At 40.7% G+C, this 18,336-nt stretch overlaps 4 protein-coding genes across 4 annotated transcripts; 2 read left to right on the top strand and 2 right to left on the bottom strand.

Moving 5' to 3' along the window:
• Nucleotides 1-1,031: 1,031 nt before the first annotated feature.
• On the top strand, nucleotides 1,032-1,958 carry BCR41DRAFT_289343 (hypothetical protein; the record flags this gene model as incomplete). Its single annotated transcript, XM_022020328.1, has 2 exons — nucleotides 1,032-1,305; nucleotides 1,648-1,958. Coding segments are annotated over 2 exons (585 nt in total), but the record flags the coding sequence as incomplete, so codon positions are not given.
• A 4,417-nt stretch (nucleotides 1,959-6,375) lies between these two features.
• BCR41DRAFT_374968 (hypothetical protein) lies at nucleotides 6,376-6,876 on the bottom strand (the record flags this gene model as incomplete). The annotated part of the gene is made up of 1 exon (XM_022026908.1): nucleotides 6,376-6,876. The coding sequence occupies one exon, from the start codon at nucleotides 6,874-6,876 to the stop codon at nucleotides 6,376-6,378; it is 501 nt and encodes a 166-aa protein (XP_021876477.1).
• An 8,464-nt stretch (nucleotides 6,877-15,340) lies between these two features.
• BCR41DRAFT_425986 (hypothetical protein) lies at nucleotides 15,341-16,692 on the top strand (the record flags this gene model as incomplete). The annotated part of the gene is made up of 3 exons (XM_022030661.1): nucleotides 15,341-16,000; nucleotides 16,118-16,194; nucleotides 16,356-16,692. Exons 1-3 carry the CDS (start codon nucleotides 15,506-15,508, stop codon nucleotides 16,690-16,692), a joined length of 909 nt encoding a protein of 302 aa, XP_021876476.1. The 5' UTR covers nucleotides 15,341-15,505.
• Nucleotides 16,693-16,748: 56 nt separating this feature from the next.
• On the bottom strand, nucleotides 16,749-17,954 carry BCR41DRAFT_342133 (hypothetical protein). Its single transcript, XM_022022276.1, has 4 exons — nucleotides 17,815-17,954; nucleotides 17,535-17,671; nucleotides 17,259-17,421; nucleotides 16,749-17,163 (listed from the first exon to the last, which is right to left on the bottom strand). The coding sequence occupies exons 1-4, from the start codon at nucleotides 17,937-17,939 to the stop codon at nucleotides 16,785-16,787; spliced, it is 804 nt and encodes a 267-aa protein (XP_021876475.1). The 5' UTR covers nucleotides 17,940-17,954; the 3' UTR covers nucleotides 16,749-16,784.
• Nucleotides 17,955-18,336: the final 382 nt, after the last annotated feature.

The raw sequence follows: 18,336 nt of genomic DNA, 5'->3' as shown, positions 1-18,336 counted from the left end.
ATGAAAAAAAGAAATGCACATGGGAATGAATTATTGAATCAGTTTTGCATGATAGTGTATATACAAAATGTCTGATACTCAATTGAGGCGAGTCTTTGATCAAATGAAAAGACAAAGACTATCGCTCAAGACCTTTTTGCAAGCGTGTTTCTCATCGGAAGATAATGTTGTCAAAACGAGAGTTCGTTACTATAACGACAGTGAAGGACCTGCTGAAACTATCGCTCTCTGGGGTCAGATGACAGATTCCCAACACCAAGAGAGAAGTTCGTGCCGCCACCAATTTTGTCCTCAGCTATGTCAAAGACGAGCTGCAACAGGCATCCCAATTAAAGCCTTGCGATTCCCGGCAAGCGATATCACACTGGAGAAGACTGAAAAGTTTGAGCTCGAGTCTATTGACAGGATTTTCAAGGCCAAAGCTCCTGTTCTTTGCGCATTCTTGTCGGGTATTGCGCATGCAAATGATACATGTTCGAGGGACCCATCGAAAGTCGTGCCTGTAGTTGTCAGCATCTTTGCGTTTCTCCGCAATCGCAACTGTAATTACTTTCAAATGATGCTTGGGCTATTCTGTTCCATCAGGGCGCGTCACGGAAACTCATCACGCTATTATCGAAGGCGGGGATGTCGATCTCTCATCAATCGATCCTCAAGGCTATGGGTTCATTGTCCGAAGACACTCTCAAAGGCGTCCAAGGTAAAGTCAAGGCCGAATCCTTTCACGTTGTCTTTGACAACATCAATATGGCCTGTCGTAAGCATGATCAACGGCTCGACAACCGCGACTTATTTGAGAGTGGAACCGCAGCAACGGTTATTATCTCAAAGGAGACTGCAGAAGAAGAACGAGATACCAATCCTGCTCGGCTTCTTTGCGTTGAGGATCTATAACCGTTTGATGCAAATAGGGATGTTCTGGAGACTGTGATGAAAGGTACACCTAAATTTGCTCTGATTGGTTCAATGGGAAAAGGGTCCTGATTTCCGGTGATCAGCTTACGGTGAGCAGAATCCATTCACTGCAGAAGCAACGGTGCGATGACATTTCGTCCTACGAGAGATTTGATTGGGCGATTCCTGTGATAGAGCTTTTTCATCTGCAGATGATGCTTGCTACAACGATTTTACGTACCCACTATGGTGACATAGGAGTGCCAGGATCACTAGCTTTCTATGCATCAATGCTAGGGAGGAATCGTGTCACCCTTGATGGGCCTGATTTCTACGCAACAAATGAACTTCTTCAACATACGTTTGATGCCATGGTAATCCGCGCGTGGGGGCTTGACCTAGGATGCGATTGTTGTATATTTCAATATACAAGATAATAACGGCCCAGCTATAAGATTAAGAAAAATACTAAAAACACACTAGGAACATACTAGGGGAATTCCTAAAATTAATACGCTAAGAAAAGTATAATAATAATAACGCGTCACTAGAGACGCGACAAAACACCGACATGGTTCCTGAATAATCCCATGTCGCTTCTAGATAGATATGTAGTTACTTGGTACGAGTCTCTCTACCAGAAAATGAATAAATACCCCATGGATGTGGTGTGTGGACCCACATCTTATTCTCACTTATCTTAGCTTCTGATAACTACTGTCTAAATATTTTTCAGCGATGACCTAGAAGCAGGCGTACAGGGCATGCTCGACTATATTCTGCAAGAAAAACTCGAGCAGCGTATAGACATTGTTCTGGACAAGCTTATGGAGCTAAGCGAACTGGAGCAGCTCAATGGGACCGTATCTATGAACGCTGCTCTATTCATAAGGGATATGCTTATATATATAGAGCTATCATCTGCTATCAAGGCTGGAGACACTGGGCGCATACATGAGATGTTAGTATGGGTCACTATTTTTTGTCAGGTTGGGGGTACAAAGAACTATGCGTATGAACTTTTGCGATTACAGCGCGGTCTCAAATGCGCCTGGACCGATCAGACAGTAAAAGCTGACATGTCCTCATGGTTGGTAAATACTACAGGCCAAGAAAACCGCTGGATACCTACTGATCTTTATCAAGAGCATAATAACCTGCTCATCAAAAAGATGCACCAGGCAAGAGCAAGGGCTGCAAATTGGGACGTGCTAGATGGGTCGCTGTCGGTCAACATCCACTCTCTCGGACAAGTTGGAGAGCAGATGGGAAATGCGTTTGATGTTTCTTACGCAGGCACCAAACATGCCGTAAAACCTCCAAGCGGTGATATCAATGAAATCCTCGCAACCCTCAAGGAGTTCGATAATCTGAGCCTCTATGATAAAGAAAATCCTTCAAAATCTCACCCGCAAACCGCTAACGCAAGCCCTGTGGAAAATCTCTCCACAAGAGGCCTTATCAAGCTGAAAGAAACAAAGCACCTTCAAACATTTACTGCTTCAGTCAGACGTCCACATGAGGCAGCAAATGGAAATATAGCTATAGGCGACGCGATGGAAGCTGATGAGGGTGATACGGATGAGAAGGATGATGAGGACGACGATATGGAATACGGCGATATGGAAAAGTGTTATCAAACAATGAATCAATAGTACTTTTTTCCTTGTGTTTCATGAGAGTAACTAGATATTAATATAAGATAATCGAACCTTTTATCATTCGTTATTGAGTATCTTCTAAAACCAATTGGATCCCTCTTATTAGCTTCCCGAGATCTGTCATAACCTGCTTGCCTGGCACTAATTGCGACTCCCCCCACTCTTAAGCTAAATTAAAAGAACTTGATCTCTGGCATCACGAGAGTGCATTGAGAATTGCATTTCATTATGATGATTCATTCGGCATGCACATTCTAATGCGGTGACCAACCTATGAACTTATTATTTTCATTCATTCATTCATTCAAGGATGAGAATGGTTCATTTCAATTGAAACTATGCCTTCATACCTTTTAGAGGCATTTGGCGTCATACTGAGAGAGAAAAGCAATAAAAGTACCACTTTTCTATTCTTTCATACCACTAGGCCTTCGTGCTCTTCCCCTTCAACTTCTATCTAGTATACGATGGATCTGCAATACATTGTTAATGATGAAGGGTATCAATCCCAACTTGATGACTTCAAGAATTTATGCCTCTCATACTTTGAAGATGAACTCACATTGTTTGATGAGGGAATGGATTTTAGCATCGCCCGCAATCACGATGGAAACTCGATTTTGCTTTCACAATTTATCACTTCGGGTGGGTTGATATCGCAGATCAACTTCGCCAATACTATAGTGTGCAGATGAGGTACAGCCGTTCTTGGATGCCGCGCTTCTTGTGGCTATTAGATACAAGTATCGCCAATTCATACATACTATGGTGTACCAGGAACAGATAAAAAAAAAAAAAAAAAAAAAAAAGATGGATATCGCCAATTTCGCCTGAATCTTGTAAATCAACTTTTATCGTTATCTAAGTTCTGAGTTGTCATCGAGCAAAGAAATTCAAAGAGAAATCTAGAAATTGATGAGTCCCCGGAGGTTACTTTCAAGGTATCAAAAGGTCCATACATTACTAAAAACTCTCCTCCAATCCCTCGTCGACATCTACCAGAGCTTCGTTTCCCGATAAGAACCAAAGAAAGTGAAGGAAGAGATGTTAAGAGTAGGATGGCATGCGAAAACTGCAGGGTTAAGGGTATTAAGGAGGGCATGAAGTCCACCTCACGATCAGAATGGATATGCGCTACATGTAGGGTTCCTCTTTGCTTGAAAGCAAAGCAGAATTGCATTGAGAAAAATAAGCTATAATATTTTGCGTACAAAACACATGTAAAAAGTACCCAAATTGCGGCCATTTTTGATCGCAAAAAATCTTATTTTCGAATTCAGGATTAGGGATAAAAAACCAATGAAGTATGTTCATGCAACAAAAAAGGGTAGATTTGTCTAAAAGGGAAGCCCGCTCGGATCGTAAAAAAAATAAATAAAATAACAACAGAAAAACAGATGAACATTTTTTTTTTTTTTTTTTTTTTTTTTTCCTTTGGCGCAGACTAGCTAGCTCTTTGGGAGACATAAGAGAGATATCAAGTGAAGTTTACAAATGTAGACATGAATCGAGGACAATGCTGTTGGTGTCACCTTAAGACGTACCACAAGGAAGATGTCATATAATGATACGCTTTCTTGGGAGAAAGTACAGCCATCTTATTTGTAACACCAAATGGCGAAGCAAAAAAAAAAAAAAAAAAAAAATCGACCGTTGCATCTGGTACTCAAGTAGAGAAATGAGAAAACCTTTCATCTTGTCATCATCCCCATCATCCTTCCAATCATCACCGAGATGACAAAACCTCAATACCAGCAATTCCAAAAGACTAATAGCGACATCATCGAAGAAGTCTGTGTTAGGACTGTAAACACCTCCGCAAGCAATGATAACTCGTCGTGCTTTGTGAGTTTGCAAGACATTCGAGACGTGTTTCCAGATGCACTACGCTTCAAGTTGGATGGGCACCCCATTCCTTTCCTTTTAGACGATAATGGCAATAGGTATATTGTTTTATCATGGTGCCCTATTAATTATTACTCTGGGAAGAAAAATGACAATCCAATTCATTTTGACATATCTTTGTTGTTTATGTTTTAATAGGATCGAACCACCACGTATTGCATTCTATCCTGACAGGATCTTGGACGTCATTGCAGGGGCACCGCAGTCCTGCAACTGCGTCTGCAACTGTGAAAGCAGCAGCAGCAGCAGTAGCAACGCCATCATCCGCTTGCCAACATTGAAACAATCGAAGAACCTGGACTTTCAGGACCTTCTTTGGTCATTATCAAATATAGCCCAACCTTCAAACTCATTTCTTACCATTCGTAATAACGAAGATTTCAACTCTCACCTTGAAAAGATTAAAGGCCTGCTACTGGAGGCCAAAAATAGAGATAATGAGGTGATTAAACTGCAGTCAGAGATGCTTAAACTGCAGTTGGAGGCCAAGGAGAAGGACGACAAGATGCTTGAAATGCAGAAGGAGACTCTTAATTTACAACAGCAAGCACTCGACAGACTTGCCATCCTTCAGCAGAAAGCTGAAGCTATCCTTATCCAGTCCTTTGAGCTACACGAGTACCCAATCCCTCGGCTGTTTATCATTTTGCCTATCGATCGTACTAAGTGGGACCCAATGAATATCTTGAGAAATAAGGTCCGACTTCATTTCTTATGCGAACACGGCATCCACGCCGTAAACGCAGCTAAGAGCTGTCACGACCAGATCCATCTTGCCAGACATGAGGGATATGAGATCCGGGAGAGCACAGAGTTTTTCCAAAAGTATGGAAAATACATGACCATCCTTTTACAGTGCCTCAGTATGGGAATGCCCTTGGCTGCCTCGCTTGGGTCAGTCCCGGATCTCAAAGCCGGTATCGATCATTCACTCAACTATATGAAAGCGCTATCTGTTGAGTACCCGGCCTTGAGCAGCATCAACACAATCGAGGACTATGAGGCACTTGAAGGAGCAGATCTCCGAGGACTGAGCAAATTCCTTCAAATCAACGATGAAGATGGTAAGCTTGGCAACTTGTACAGGACTACGACCGAAGGGGGCATGTCAAATGGGTTTGTGTCGACCACTACCGCTCAACGTATAAAGAGAAAGAACAAAAAGCATTTGAAGGTGCTGTGGAGATGAACGGTGGTAAGTATGACTCACAACTTGGTAAAGTGACCGTTGAGTTGGGATCCAGAATTAGAGCAGCAGAATTCTTTGATGCTTTGACCAAAGCAAAACATATTTACGAGTTGGACATCACACTCAACTGGGATTGGACCAAGACTGACCTTGAAGCAATTGAGAGTGCACTAAGAGTGTCGAGTGTATCGATTCTTCGGCTTGACCTTGGTAGTCCTCAAGAAGGTATTGCCAGGAAACTGCTTTCAACAACTGCGAGATATGAAAGACTTGTTCGTATTATAGAGCTCAACACTATGAAAGTGGTCCGTATTGCATTGCCTTCAGACCTCATCAAGCTTTCCAGCCTACCAACTAAAAAGTCGCAACATCATCATGAGTTGACCTTTGAGATAAAGGCTCGAAATATCGGAGCAAGTGACTTTCAAGTGCTTGTAAATTCACTTAGGACCAACCCAACATGACTTTGACCAGCTTGGATTTGAAAAGCAACTCCATTGAAGATAAAGGGGCTCTAGCACTCTCGGAGGCACTCAAGGTTAATAGGTCTTTGGCTACTTTAGACTTGAGAGACAATCCGATTGAGAAGGAAGGAGTCCTGGCGCTTTTAGGCGCGCTCAGAACAAGCCCAACATTGACTACCTTGGGCCTGCAGAGCACTTTAATTGAGGAAGAACTGTCGGAGGTACTCAAAGGCAACGCGACATCCGCCACTCTGAAATTGGGTTACAGTTCGATTCGGAATGAAATAATTCTGGTACTAGCAGAGGCACTCAAGACAAATATGACCTTGGCCAATCTGGACTTGGGGAGCAACTCAATTGGGAATGAAGGAACTCTGGCACTGTCAGAGGCACTCAAGACAAACACGGCCTTGACTAATTTGATCTTGAATGACAACTCAATTGGGAAAGAAGGAGCTCTGGCACTGTCAGAGGCACTCAAGACAAACACAGCCTTGACTAATTTGAACTTATGGAACAACTCAATTGGGAATGAAGGAGCTCTGGCACTATCAGAGGCACTCAAGACAAATATGACCTTGACTAATTTGATCTTATCGAGCAACTCAATTAGGAATGAAGGAGCTCTGGCATTGTCAGAGGCACTCAAGACAAACACGGCCTTGACTAATTTGATCTTATGGAACAACTCAATTGGGAATGAAGGAGCTCTGGCACTGTCTGAGGCGCTCAGATGGAGAAAAGAACAGGACAGAACACGCATATTTGAAGTGCGTTATTGAAAAGAGGAATGATTACAACCTGCAACAGGAATGTATTTCTCGAGTGCGAAGGAGGATTCCTCCTATCTCATGCATTATCTTTGCACTTGCACAATGTTCATGTTACAAAGCTGGCACCATCAAGCATTTCTACTTTGAAGTAATATCCTTTGTTAACAATGACAATAATAAAAGAATAAAACAAAATATATTACATTTGAACCTGTCTACGCCAAGAGTTAAGCATATCCTCCTTCACATCCCCATCAACTTTTTTTCTCTTTTTTTAAATGAGAGGGTCATTCCTCACTTTACAACCACTAGGTTGGTAATGAAACAAATCTATTAAATAGCAGTTCGTTAGTAACATACATGGCACCACTGTATAGTATAGATTGAAAAGAAGAAAAAAAACGCGGATGTATATAATCTTTTCCGCCACTTGTATGCTTGCTTGCTTACATTAAAGAAAAGCTGCTGCCTACAGTCTGAGGGATCAACTCATTCTTGGTTTGATGAAATACTGCACAAATCACCAGTTTACATTCTACTTTCAGTAGGGTTGGTCCTCCAGAGCGATCTGAATAGGTTGAGCTTTCAAGGTGAAAAATAAGGAGAATATCCCATCTTGTAGAATGAGGCCAAGCATGCAAGGTATCTACAGGAGCGATGGAGCATCTTTAGGCTAACATGAAACGAGGTGTGCTCAAGACCGTCGTTGAAGCCACAGTGTAGTCCAACAGCTTTTTTGCCAGAGGTTGTTTCCGAGTTCGCGATTAGAGTGGCTCTTTGGGAAGTAGGGGTTAATAGCAAAGAGTTGTATAAATTGGTCAGCTCTACGACAGCCGCATATTAGAGAATATTTGCATTTCCTCAGAAAGTATGAGGAGTGAACATTAAAGAATTGGCAAAGAGTTGTTTGATCTAACAAGTTTAAAAAAAACCCCCCTGGCCAATGAGAACATAGGCACAGTAGATAGACGTCTGGATCCTTTGTTTCCCATGAGACAATCGCTCCAAGGAAGAGACAAGAGATAGATTGAGAAGTAGGCAAAGAGACGAGCCAAGAGGCAGACAGCGAGATAAGCGGAGAGAGAGAGAGAGAGATTTTCTACTTTTGCTGCTCTCTCTCTCTTAATTCGTCTCTGCCCAGCGAATAATATATCTATATAGTCACTGTCCAAGCGACAAGTGTGAGTTTCGATGGTTGCCACCAAGTATGTGGATAAGATTTCAATAGTTGCATTTGTTCCAGCTTGTCCAACCTAACCTGCCATTCGCTTATTCAACTCTTTTTGCCAGATAAACTAGGGTATTCGTATTACTTTGTCATTCGTGTCATTCTTTAGCTCTTTTTTAAGTTAATTAAAAGATGTATACATCAATAAGTCTATATGCCTCTGTATTGTATATGGTCGAGATGAATACTTTTGTCTATGCTCAGTGATGTTGAGACCATGTAGGATATGGCTAATGGTTCACCCTATAACGCCATGATCTTTTAGAGCCTTAAAGGGCCTAAAAGACACTTTTTTTTTTTTTTTTTTTTTTTTTCCAGATTTTTCAAGTACTTCATATATTTCAAGTATGTTACTGCTATGGTCCTTAATTTATACATATTTGTATTGGATAAGGGTAAAAATGGGGAGAGCAAAACTTTCTATAAATCAATAATATCCACATTACATGTAGGCTATAGGCTGTAGTCTCTAGTTTGTAGTCTGTTGGCAAAATGTTTGTAGTCTACATGTTCTTCGCCCTCTCCTCCTCCCCTTGTGCTATATGCTATATACATGTTATTACGCTATATGCTTTAAAAATGCCCCCTACCCCAGCGCCATTTTGCACTGAGTTACTAACAACGCTATTAAAGCAGTAAAAAGGAAAAAACCAAGGTTTAATGGTCCAATCGTTGAAAATCAAACTCACCCTTTATTACTTGGGCATGGTCTACGACCATCTCTAGGCAACTGCAGATACTGAATTTATACACTGCAGGAGGCTGGTTGACGGTGCTTGCCCTGCGGATAAGTAATAATGATGGAGGGTTAAAAAAAGAATATCAAAAACTAATGAAAATCATCTGAATATAAAATAGAGAACCTTTGCCTTCGAATTGATCCGACATTCTGCACATGGTTGCTGGTAGCGCTATTCAAGTTATAGAAGGTATATAAGCTTAAGCTCTGCATGCGCCAGCCACTACCATGTCAAAAAAAAAAAAAAAAAAAAAAAAAAAAAGTTCTCTAGGATTGTTAAATACCGAAATTACTTTACTCTTCATTATTTGAGTATGAGCTGCGCACATGGCCTGGACGACTGCACCCACACTCAGACGCGGAATGGAAGAAGGAACGATGCGATTGGGAAAACTCGTTCTGTCTCTATCAATTGAGAAAATATCATTATTATTTATATATTCCAAAAACATAAAAATAAAATAATAAAAAGGCCTTATCACATTCCTTACATTCTGAGGGCATAGTCTCTTGCCATGTCCGTCGCTGCTGCACAGGCTACATGCCATGAGGCGTAGCATTGAGAGGGATCTTTAATTAATATAGATAATAAGATCCAAAAAGAAAAAAAAAAATGAAAAATAAACGTAATAGTGGCAAAAGTAGAGAGCAGTGGATAAACGTGAATTATCCCTTATCCTGAATTTGAAAATAAGATTTTTTGCGACCAAAAATGGTCGCAGTTTGGGGTAGTTTTTTTACATGTGTTTTGTACGCAAAATATTATCCCTTGTCCTGAATTGCGACCATTTTTGGTCGCAATTTTTTACAAAATGCTCAGTTAAACAACATTCTATAATTGCGACCCCCTCATTCTTAAGCTAAATTAAAAGAACTTGATCTCTGGTATTACGGGAGTGCATTAAGAAATGGATTCCATTATGGTGATTCATTCAGCATGCACATTCTAATACGACGACTAAACTATGAGCTTATTTTTTCATTCATTCATTCGAAAATGAGAGTGATTAATGACTTTCAGAGGCATTTGGTCTTATACTGAGAGAGAAAAACAATAAAAATGTCACTTTTCCACGCTTCCATACCGCTAGGCTTTTATGTTATTTCCCTTCAACTTCTATCTAGTACACGATGGATCTGCAATACATTGTTAATGATGAAGACTATCAATCCCAACTTGATGACTTTAGAGATTTGGATCAAAAAAAAAAAAAAGATGGACATCGCTAATTTTGCTCACATTTTATAAACCAACTTTTATCGCTATCAAAGTCTCAAGTTGTCATCAAGCAAAGGAGCTCAAAGAGAAACGTAGAAACTAATGAGTCTCTGAGGGCTACTTTCAAGATATCAAAAGGCCCATATATTACTAAACACTCTCTTCCAAGCCCTCGTCGACATCTACCAGAGCTTCGTTTCCCGATAAGAACCAAAGAAAGTGAAGGAAGAGATGTTAAGAGTAGGATGGCATGTGAAAACTGCAGGATTAAGGGCTCTAGGGAAGGCAAGAAGCCTACCTCGCGTTCCGAATGGACATGCGTTGCATGTAAGGCTCCTCTTTGCTTGAAAGCAAAGCAGAATTGCTTTGAGGAATATCATATCAAATAAAGAGAAAAAATACCTATATTATTTTGCGTACAAAATACATGTAAAAAACTACCTTAGGTTTTTCCAAATTGCAAAAAATCTTATTTAAGTTCAAGATACGGGATAGGATAAAGACAAACGCACTTTTTTACACTACGTTTAGATTTGTCCATGTGGCTAGGGCTTCCCTCGCTAATATGTTCTGGCTCTAAGGTATGTCAACAACTGACCATCTCTGATCGCAATACTGTGTTCCGTTCCCTGACTAACGGTCGGGAGGAGCACGCCAACCGAGCCCTAAAATTATTTCCCTGTGCTTTTGTGGAGCAACGCCAAACTAGTTGCGGTTTACTACGCTCCATTGCGTACAATAGCTCAGTCAGTACACCTTCTGGATTTTTGCCTTTTTCCTTTAACACTGGATTGAATCTGCGTGTACCAACAGCTCTACTTCAGTCTCTTCAAACCCCAATGTCAACGGCTTCGTGGAGCCGCGGAGTGCCGCGTTGATAGTAGCGAAGGAAACCATGGAGGAAGCGAAGGCGAGGTAAATTAGGGGCGAAAGAATATTAAAGGCGCCAATGCTCACAGGCCTGAGCATTCATTTGCCACAGGATACTGAGCGTTGCTCAATACAGATAACGTTACCATTGCTGACAAGAACAGGCCAACAGCGATAACAGCGAAATTCCGAGCATTGTTCGAAGACACCCCAACCCATATTATTGTCAAACAACCCTCATTAACGCCATTCCGATTAATGTGAGCGATACCACTCCAATTCCGATGTTTCAATCAGCGAGAGATAAGGCTGTAGAGCCATTGAGATTAACACTGCATCAAATGGAAATTCATAAACTTATTAAGAGTCCAGCCCCTTAAAGATTGAGATCAAGTCACGAGAAGAGGAATAAACGGCAACGCACGAGCCACTCTAGTTTCTATCTTAACTTTAAAACTTTAAAACGCGCAAATAAATCTACCAAAGAGTGCAAGAGGTTGCGAATATATATTTTTTTGACATGCAGTTCTCATGGTTCCATCCTTTTTTGACCAGATTTCTATATGCCATCCCTTATCTAATGTAATACACTAACATGCAAAACTGAATCAATAATTCATTCCCATGTGCATTTCTTTTTTTCATTCCTAGAAACCGTATATGCATACAACACTCATATTTTGTTTTAATAAAGCTCCCGTCTTCTTCTACGTCATAGTTATGCGTTGTGACATTGACTTGTCTCATTTGGAAAGCTAATGGCTTTTTTGTTCATTTAAGTCATTGATTCAGTTTTACAGGTGCTCATTCGGTGGCCAAAGATCTTTATTCTTTTGTGAGCCATAACCTTACATCAATAAATAGTATTCCAACCATGGGCATCACTGACAGCTTGGAGTCTCTTATGGATACCTATGATGAGTTTGCGGCAGAAGCCCACTGGATTCCGTATCATTCAGCCGATATTCGCTCTCATAGTTCATCACAGCTCTTAGCTCGCTCCGGATACCTAGAGAGCCGCCTATCCAATTCTGCGCACATGTGTTCAATAGGGTTGAGGTCAGGGGATTGTGCTGGCTACTCTAGAAGTGTACCTTCCTCCTCTGTCAGATGTACTGACTCCAAATACTTCCTAACAATCCTCGCCGTGTGTTTCGAGTCATTGTCGTGCTGAAAGACGATATCGCTTTTAGTTAGGCCCCAGTCATCAAGCGACATCTGTAGATCCTCCTGGAGTAGTTTGATGTAAAATTGTTCGTCCATATTATTGTCAATCTTTGCAATGTATCCAGGCCCGTACCATGAGAAGCACCACACTTTAAGGTTACCACCTTCAAACTTGACAGTGCCTTGTACTGACCTGCGAGTGAGGCGTCCCGGAGTGTCGTCCCAGATCCACTGCACGCCATCAGAGCAGATTCGGTTTATTTTCGATTCATCTGACCAAATAACCTTTTTCCAATCTTCCAGAGTCCATTCCTTATACTTCTTGATAAAACGCAAACGAGCTTTAATATGTCGCCGGCGTAAAGCTGGCTTACGTACACGCCTCTTTGCTGTCAATCCTAACTCCTTGAGCCGTCGTCTAACGGTGGTCTCAGAAACAGCCGCTGGTATGAGCTGGTTGGCTCTGACGGTGGCCTCAACTGCAGTCTTGAGTGTACCTTGTTTCATGTTCACCTTAAGATACTGCATGATATCTCTAGGTACTTTCCTTGGTCGACCGCCATTATTGACTGGAATGTACTCCTTATTCTTTGCATAGATCCTGTTGGCCGTCCCTTGTGATATACCGACACTAGCAGCAGCTTCTCTAGTAGACATGCCTCCCATCATTAATCCCCTGGCTTCGTTGACTTTCCTTTGTGGAGTGGGTCTCATATTCTGTGAAGATATAGTTAAGAGGGAGTTAAGCAAGTGTTCATAAAGTAATATTGGATTAATCACTTGCGCAAATGAGCCTAGCCTATTTCACAGCTGTATCTCTTCTCTTCACCAACGATGCAGTACCAGTGACTGATGCAGCCCCCCTTGGCTCCACAAAGCACCTTCATATGCCTTGGCATGCCCTCATACAGTTGTTGGATAAAGTCAATAGGTATATCCGACTTAGTCTGATTCGCTCTTTTCTATAGCTTATCGTCCCCAAACTCCTTTGAAATGTAAGCCCATATACGTTTAATAACGTTGAGACCGGATGAATTAGTAGGGCGCTCCAAAACATTAGCCTTGGCCTTCGGTGTGTTATCCTTGATGATCCGGACAATGTGCACCCGAGTATTGTCGTGTTGAAAGATGAATGTTGCTGGATCCATATCATGCCAATTTCGAGACTCAAGTGCATCCTTTCCGAGTATTTTCATATAAGTTCGTGTGCCGATCCCCCCTGGGAGCAGGTACGCGTCATCTAAGGCGTAAAATATAACATGACCCTAGATTATAATTTCACTACCTCCTCCCTTATATTGTTTTCTGGAGTTGGCGTGGTAGGATATGATTATACTTAAGTATTTTGTAGTAATATTTCTTTCGAAAGGCTGAAACCCGCAGAAATCAGACTCGTCAGAATACATAACCTTTCCCTAATTTTTAATTGTTAAATGAAAGTGTTTCATGGCAAATATGTAAGCCTTCTTGATTTGGCCCGCTGTAAAATAGCCTGTCTTTGTCGAAAATATCCTTTTAGCCTCTCCTTTCCAGAGTCTTCCTGACAGTGTCCATGCTGGTTCGTACCCCTTTGGCCGATTGAATTATTTCCAATGCATCATCTGTACTACATAATAATGCAATATCCATTTTGCGAGCAATAAGCCTCGATGTGGTTTCTGATACTTTTGTAGGTTTTCCTACTTTTGGCGTTGGTGCAACATCTGCAAAGCACTCATAGGTCCTTAGAGTCGAACTGATTGATATAACGAGTCCTCCCGGCACTTTGCTTGATGACCTTACTTGACGAAGCAGTGACTCAACGCCGTTGTGAATTGAATAAGTAATGCGAGCCATTACTGATGAAACAAGTAGTAGCATAACTCATGGAAGTAGAAGTATAAAGAAACTGAAAAAGAAAGTGGAGTCAAATAGACAATGGGACTAACAAGAGCAGCATTCCGCGGCAGATCATCCATTATCCCTATGGAAACATGTCTAATGTAGGCTTAGTTGCTGGTCATTGGTTGTATAAAGACAATTGCATTAGATAAGAACAGAGCAATAGCACGGTGGTAAAAGCCCGACTAAAAAAATTAATAAATCAACAAAAATAGTTTTAATACTAGTTGCGTAAATGAATTAAAAGCATTTGCTTTCCTTTGACATTAATTCTTACCTGCCAGTGGCGGCTGGGGAGTGGCTTTCTCCGATGGTGCTGCAGTTAAGACCTTGGAGCTCTCGCCGTTCGCTTTGCTGAGGTCTTTTGAGCCTACATCGCTGAGATTAGCTGCAATATTCGCGTCGGGGATGCCTTAGGGAATGAATCCCTCTGGCAGGATATTGCGAAGCCTAACTAGCAAACGGATAGCTTCCTTCAGGTCATCGATGGTATCACCTGTGCAAACTTTGACTGAAAGTAGGTTTGGATTGCCATCGTGAATGTAAAAGAGTTTTGAAAAAAAAAAAAAAAAAAAAAAAAAAAGAGAATGGGTGTCCCACTAAAAATATTCGAACAGACGTAATGGAGGCGATGCCGCTCATTTATTATTCCCTTACTGTGGCTGATTTCGGCCTTCACCCCCCGCCGCCAGGCTCTCATCGATCCATACGAGCTACTTCTCCCATCACATCCTTTCCCGCGATTATCAATATTCGTCAGCCTTATTTTCCCTTCAACCTTGTTTACGCGTCCCTTCAAAATATGTACCCGCGTGTTGCGTTGCATCAATCATTTCATTCTTCTCTCTTATACTTGTGATCCTTTATTTTAGATAACAACGGCCCCTCAGAGCCTACCTCAGAGCCATAGGATTTATTTTATATGCTCCATGAATAAAGTGCTCCAGACACTATGGTCAATTAACAGCTATGACTGCACAAACAGCAAAGCCCGTTATATTCATGACTTCATAAGCCCTGACCGCCATGATCGGTACTCAAAGTCCACCCATCTGACGTGGCCTGTTGCGCACCCGCGACAGTATCCGCCATCCATAACCATCAAAATCTTTACTTCACCTAGCCACCCCATCACACCTGTAGATATCCCTCACATTCAGTTTCTGTTGTTATCTTTTCCTCGATTGTTGTTGTCTCTTCATTTTCATTTTGAAGTGTCTTTCTTTTATTTTTTCTAGCAGAATTAATTGTTGCTAGTTTGAAAATTGGCGGGCGTGTATGAAGTTACACATTTTGCAAACGATCTGAAGGACTTTTTTTTTTTTTTTTTTTTTTTGTTCTATCGCTTGCAGCATCCTATTAGACAGCGTCTATCACAAACAAGTGGCTCTGTTCCTGTTCCTGTTCCTGTCTTTGTTCTTCTGTTCCATCATTCTCATTCTCTCACTCATTCTTTCTCTATTTCCCTCATTCTCTTATTTTTTATATTTTAAGATTTCTAAAAATCAGCCAAAAATGACCATGATTAGTCTCCAGGGAACATTGACTGTGTATAATCCACAGACACGTCTAACCTATTTCGAATCAGGGCCTGAAAACTCGACTAGTTCAGTGGTGTTTATAGCGGGCTTATTGGATGGATATAATGCTTTACCGTATTTGCCAATGTTGAGTCAAGTATTAGCTAATTTAGGCTTTTCATTGATCCAAGTGATGTTGTCGAGTAGTCATTTGGGCTATGGCATCTCTTCATTACAAGATGATGTCAAGGAATTAGATGTTCTCTTCAAATTTTTAAGAGAGGAACGAGGCAAGAGTCGGTTGTTTCTGGTGGGACATTCAACAGGATGTCAGGATGCAATCTCCTATGCGACCTATGGACTTCATCGATCTGTTATCTTAGGAATGATCCTTCAAGGGCCTGTCTCGGATAGAGAGTTTATGCAGGATTCGATGGAAATGTATGGAAAATATTTACGACTCGCACAGAGGATGATTAATGATGGCAAGGTAACATAAGATATAAACGTAAACATAAACATAAAAACATCTGCTTTTTTTTTAATTTTAAAAAAAAATAATTCTTTTTTTTTTTTATTTTTTTTTTTAAAAAACGTTCAAATATAGGGTCAGGAACTCATGGTTCGGGAAGTAGATGTGGCACCAGTAACAGCTTATCGGTTTAACTCACTAGCATCAGCTGGGTAACGGATTTATAATGTCCTTTGTCGTTGCTAATTGACGTTCAGATATATTCAGATATAGTCCTATTATTTATTTATTTATTTTTCCTGTTGTCGGAAAGGGGAAAAACTTATTTATTATTTTTTTGCTTTTGGTTGCTGTTGTTGGCAATGGATGATAGGGGTGACGATGACATGTTCAGTTCTGATATTCCATTTGAAAAGATGCAGATAATTTTTGGTCAGGTCAAGATTCCGTTGATCATGGTCCACTCTGGCAAGGATGAATATATTCCTGCTCATGTGGATAAGCAACGGTTAGTAGCACAATTATCCGCTGCTTGTGGACAGGCTTCCATGGGCGCAGTTGTTCTACCAGATGCAAACCATGCTATTTCAGATCAAGCCTCTCAAATCAAATTCTGTGAAGTCGTCATTCAGTTCATCCAACAGATCTTGGAACAGACTGAACGACATGAATTATCGCAGCAACAAAGTTTTCATGGCCTCTCAATCTGATTGAAAAATAAAGAAAAAAAAAAAAAAAAAATTTGCTCCGCATGAATATTTGAAGTGAGGATATATAAATTATTTATTTCTATACAAATATTTCATTTGATCCGAGTCCTCCTCATCGTCCGTGAAATATGTTCTTCATCGTCAGTTTGATCTTCTGTGTCGTCTTCATGCTCTTCTTCTTCATCTTCGCTTTGTTTCTCTCCAACTTCTTCTCCTTCTTCGTCTTCCCCATCACCATCCTCTTCATCACTATCCTCTTCATCACTATCCTCTTCATCACTCCCTTCATCGTCGTCGTCACTGAATGCCATCATCATGGTGTGATTTGTATTCCGAACCATCAAGTCATCGTCACTATGTTCCGTATTATGCCTCTCGTTTTGTTCTTTCTCAATCATGCTTAAATACTCGTTCTGAGCTGCGATTACTGATGCCGAGTCTGTACATTTGGAATATTTTGCCAATAATTCGCTATCCAACGGAATAAAATAAAAATAAAAGTAAAAATAAGTCAGTTCTGTATATTTATATGGCAACAAAGAAAGGAGAAAAAAAAAAATACTTACGCATTGACTTTCTTGAAAGCATGCCCCCATTTAAATTTTGAGAGAAGTTCATCCCCATATTCATCAAACCCGGTGATATAGAAACATGCTGCCAATGCCTCTACGCAATTCAACTTCCAAGGCCTTCCATAGTTTACTGGGTTGGTGGCAATTAGATAGGGCACTAGATATTCAGCACGAAGTTATTAGAAGTTATTAGAAGTTATTAGTACTAAACGGGAAAAAAAGATTGGAGCACAGTGATATAGATCATCAATCCGCTTCCTCGGGACTTACAAAGACGGTCATGTCCTGCACGCAACTTTTTAAAAGGAACATCCCCTAACTTTGCCCAGGAACAATCCACTACAGCCAATCCATGCTCCTCGACAACATCACGATCAGAAGGTGAAACAGCTTGCTCGCCATTAGGACTAGGTTTTTTTTGATTACATACACAACGGGAAAAATTCATTTAGTCATTTCTTCCCCATTCTTCATTTCCCTGCTGCTTATAGTGATAACTTGCTAAATACAGTGACAATACATATACATATATATTTCCAAATTAACTCACGTCATACAGACCCCCAAGAAACGTTGGTTAATCTTGAGAGTTTTGACCATCCCCAGACGGACTAACTTCTTTCCTGAACAACGCTTTGGGTCACAATGTTCGAAATCCCACATCCCGAGAGGCATTGGAATGTTGCTCTTGACTCTCTCTTAATAGTTCATGTATATATATATTTAAAAGTAGACGAGTGTTAGACATGAATCAAGATTTTAAAATTTTCTTTTTTCCTTTTTTCACTATACCATCTGTGCTGTCTCCTCGTTCTACATCACGAGCATTTTCCGCACCTACTTCCCTATAGTAACCGATAGATATAGAACCATATAAAAAAGTTTGTTAGATACCAGATCCAAAAAAAAAAAAAAAAAAAAAGAAATTGTTTCCTTTTTTTGAAGCTACTCCTTGTAACTTCTTGGATTATTATTCTCCAAATTTTTAATTCTTTTTTTTTTTTACCTATCTCTACGATGGTTATGAGCCTTCCCACCACGTCCACCTCTACTGCCTCCGCGTCCTCTGCCT

The sequence above is a fragment of the Lobosporangium transversale genome, assembly GCF_002105155.1.
Source record: "Lobosporangium transversale strain NRRL 3116 chromosome Unknown BCR41scaffold_58, whole genome shotgun sequence".
In the NCBI taxonomy this organism is placed as follows: domain Eukaryota; kingdom Fungi; phylum Mortierellomycota; class Mortierellomycetes; order Mortierellales; family Mortierellaceae; genus Lobosporangium; species Lobosporangium transversale.
Note: the sequence above shows the minus strand (reverse complement) of the source record. Positions and strands in the feature narration are given on the sequence as shown.

Bases quoted from the DNA above. Each gene is read 5' to 3' on its own strand.
- BCR41DRAFT_342133 (XM_022022276.1), bottom strand. From the start codon at position 17,939: ATGCCTCTCGGGATGTGGGATTTCGAACATTGTGACCCAAAGCGTTGT. The intron at 17,672-17,814 runs GTGAGTTAATTT...AAAAAAACCTAG, and splicing joins TTCTTGGGGGTCTGTATGAC to TCCTAATGGCGAGCAAGCTG. The intron at 17,164-17,258 runs GTAAGTATTTTT...TCCGTTGGATAG, and splicing joins GCTTTCAAGAAAGTCAATGC to CGAATTATTGGCAAAATATT.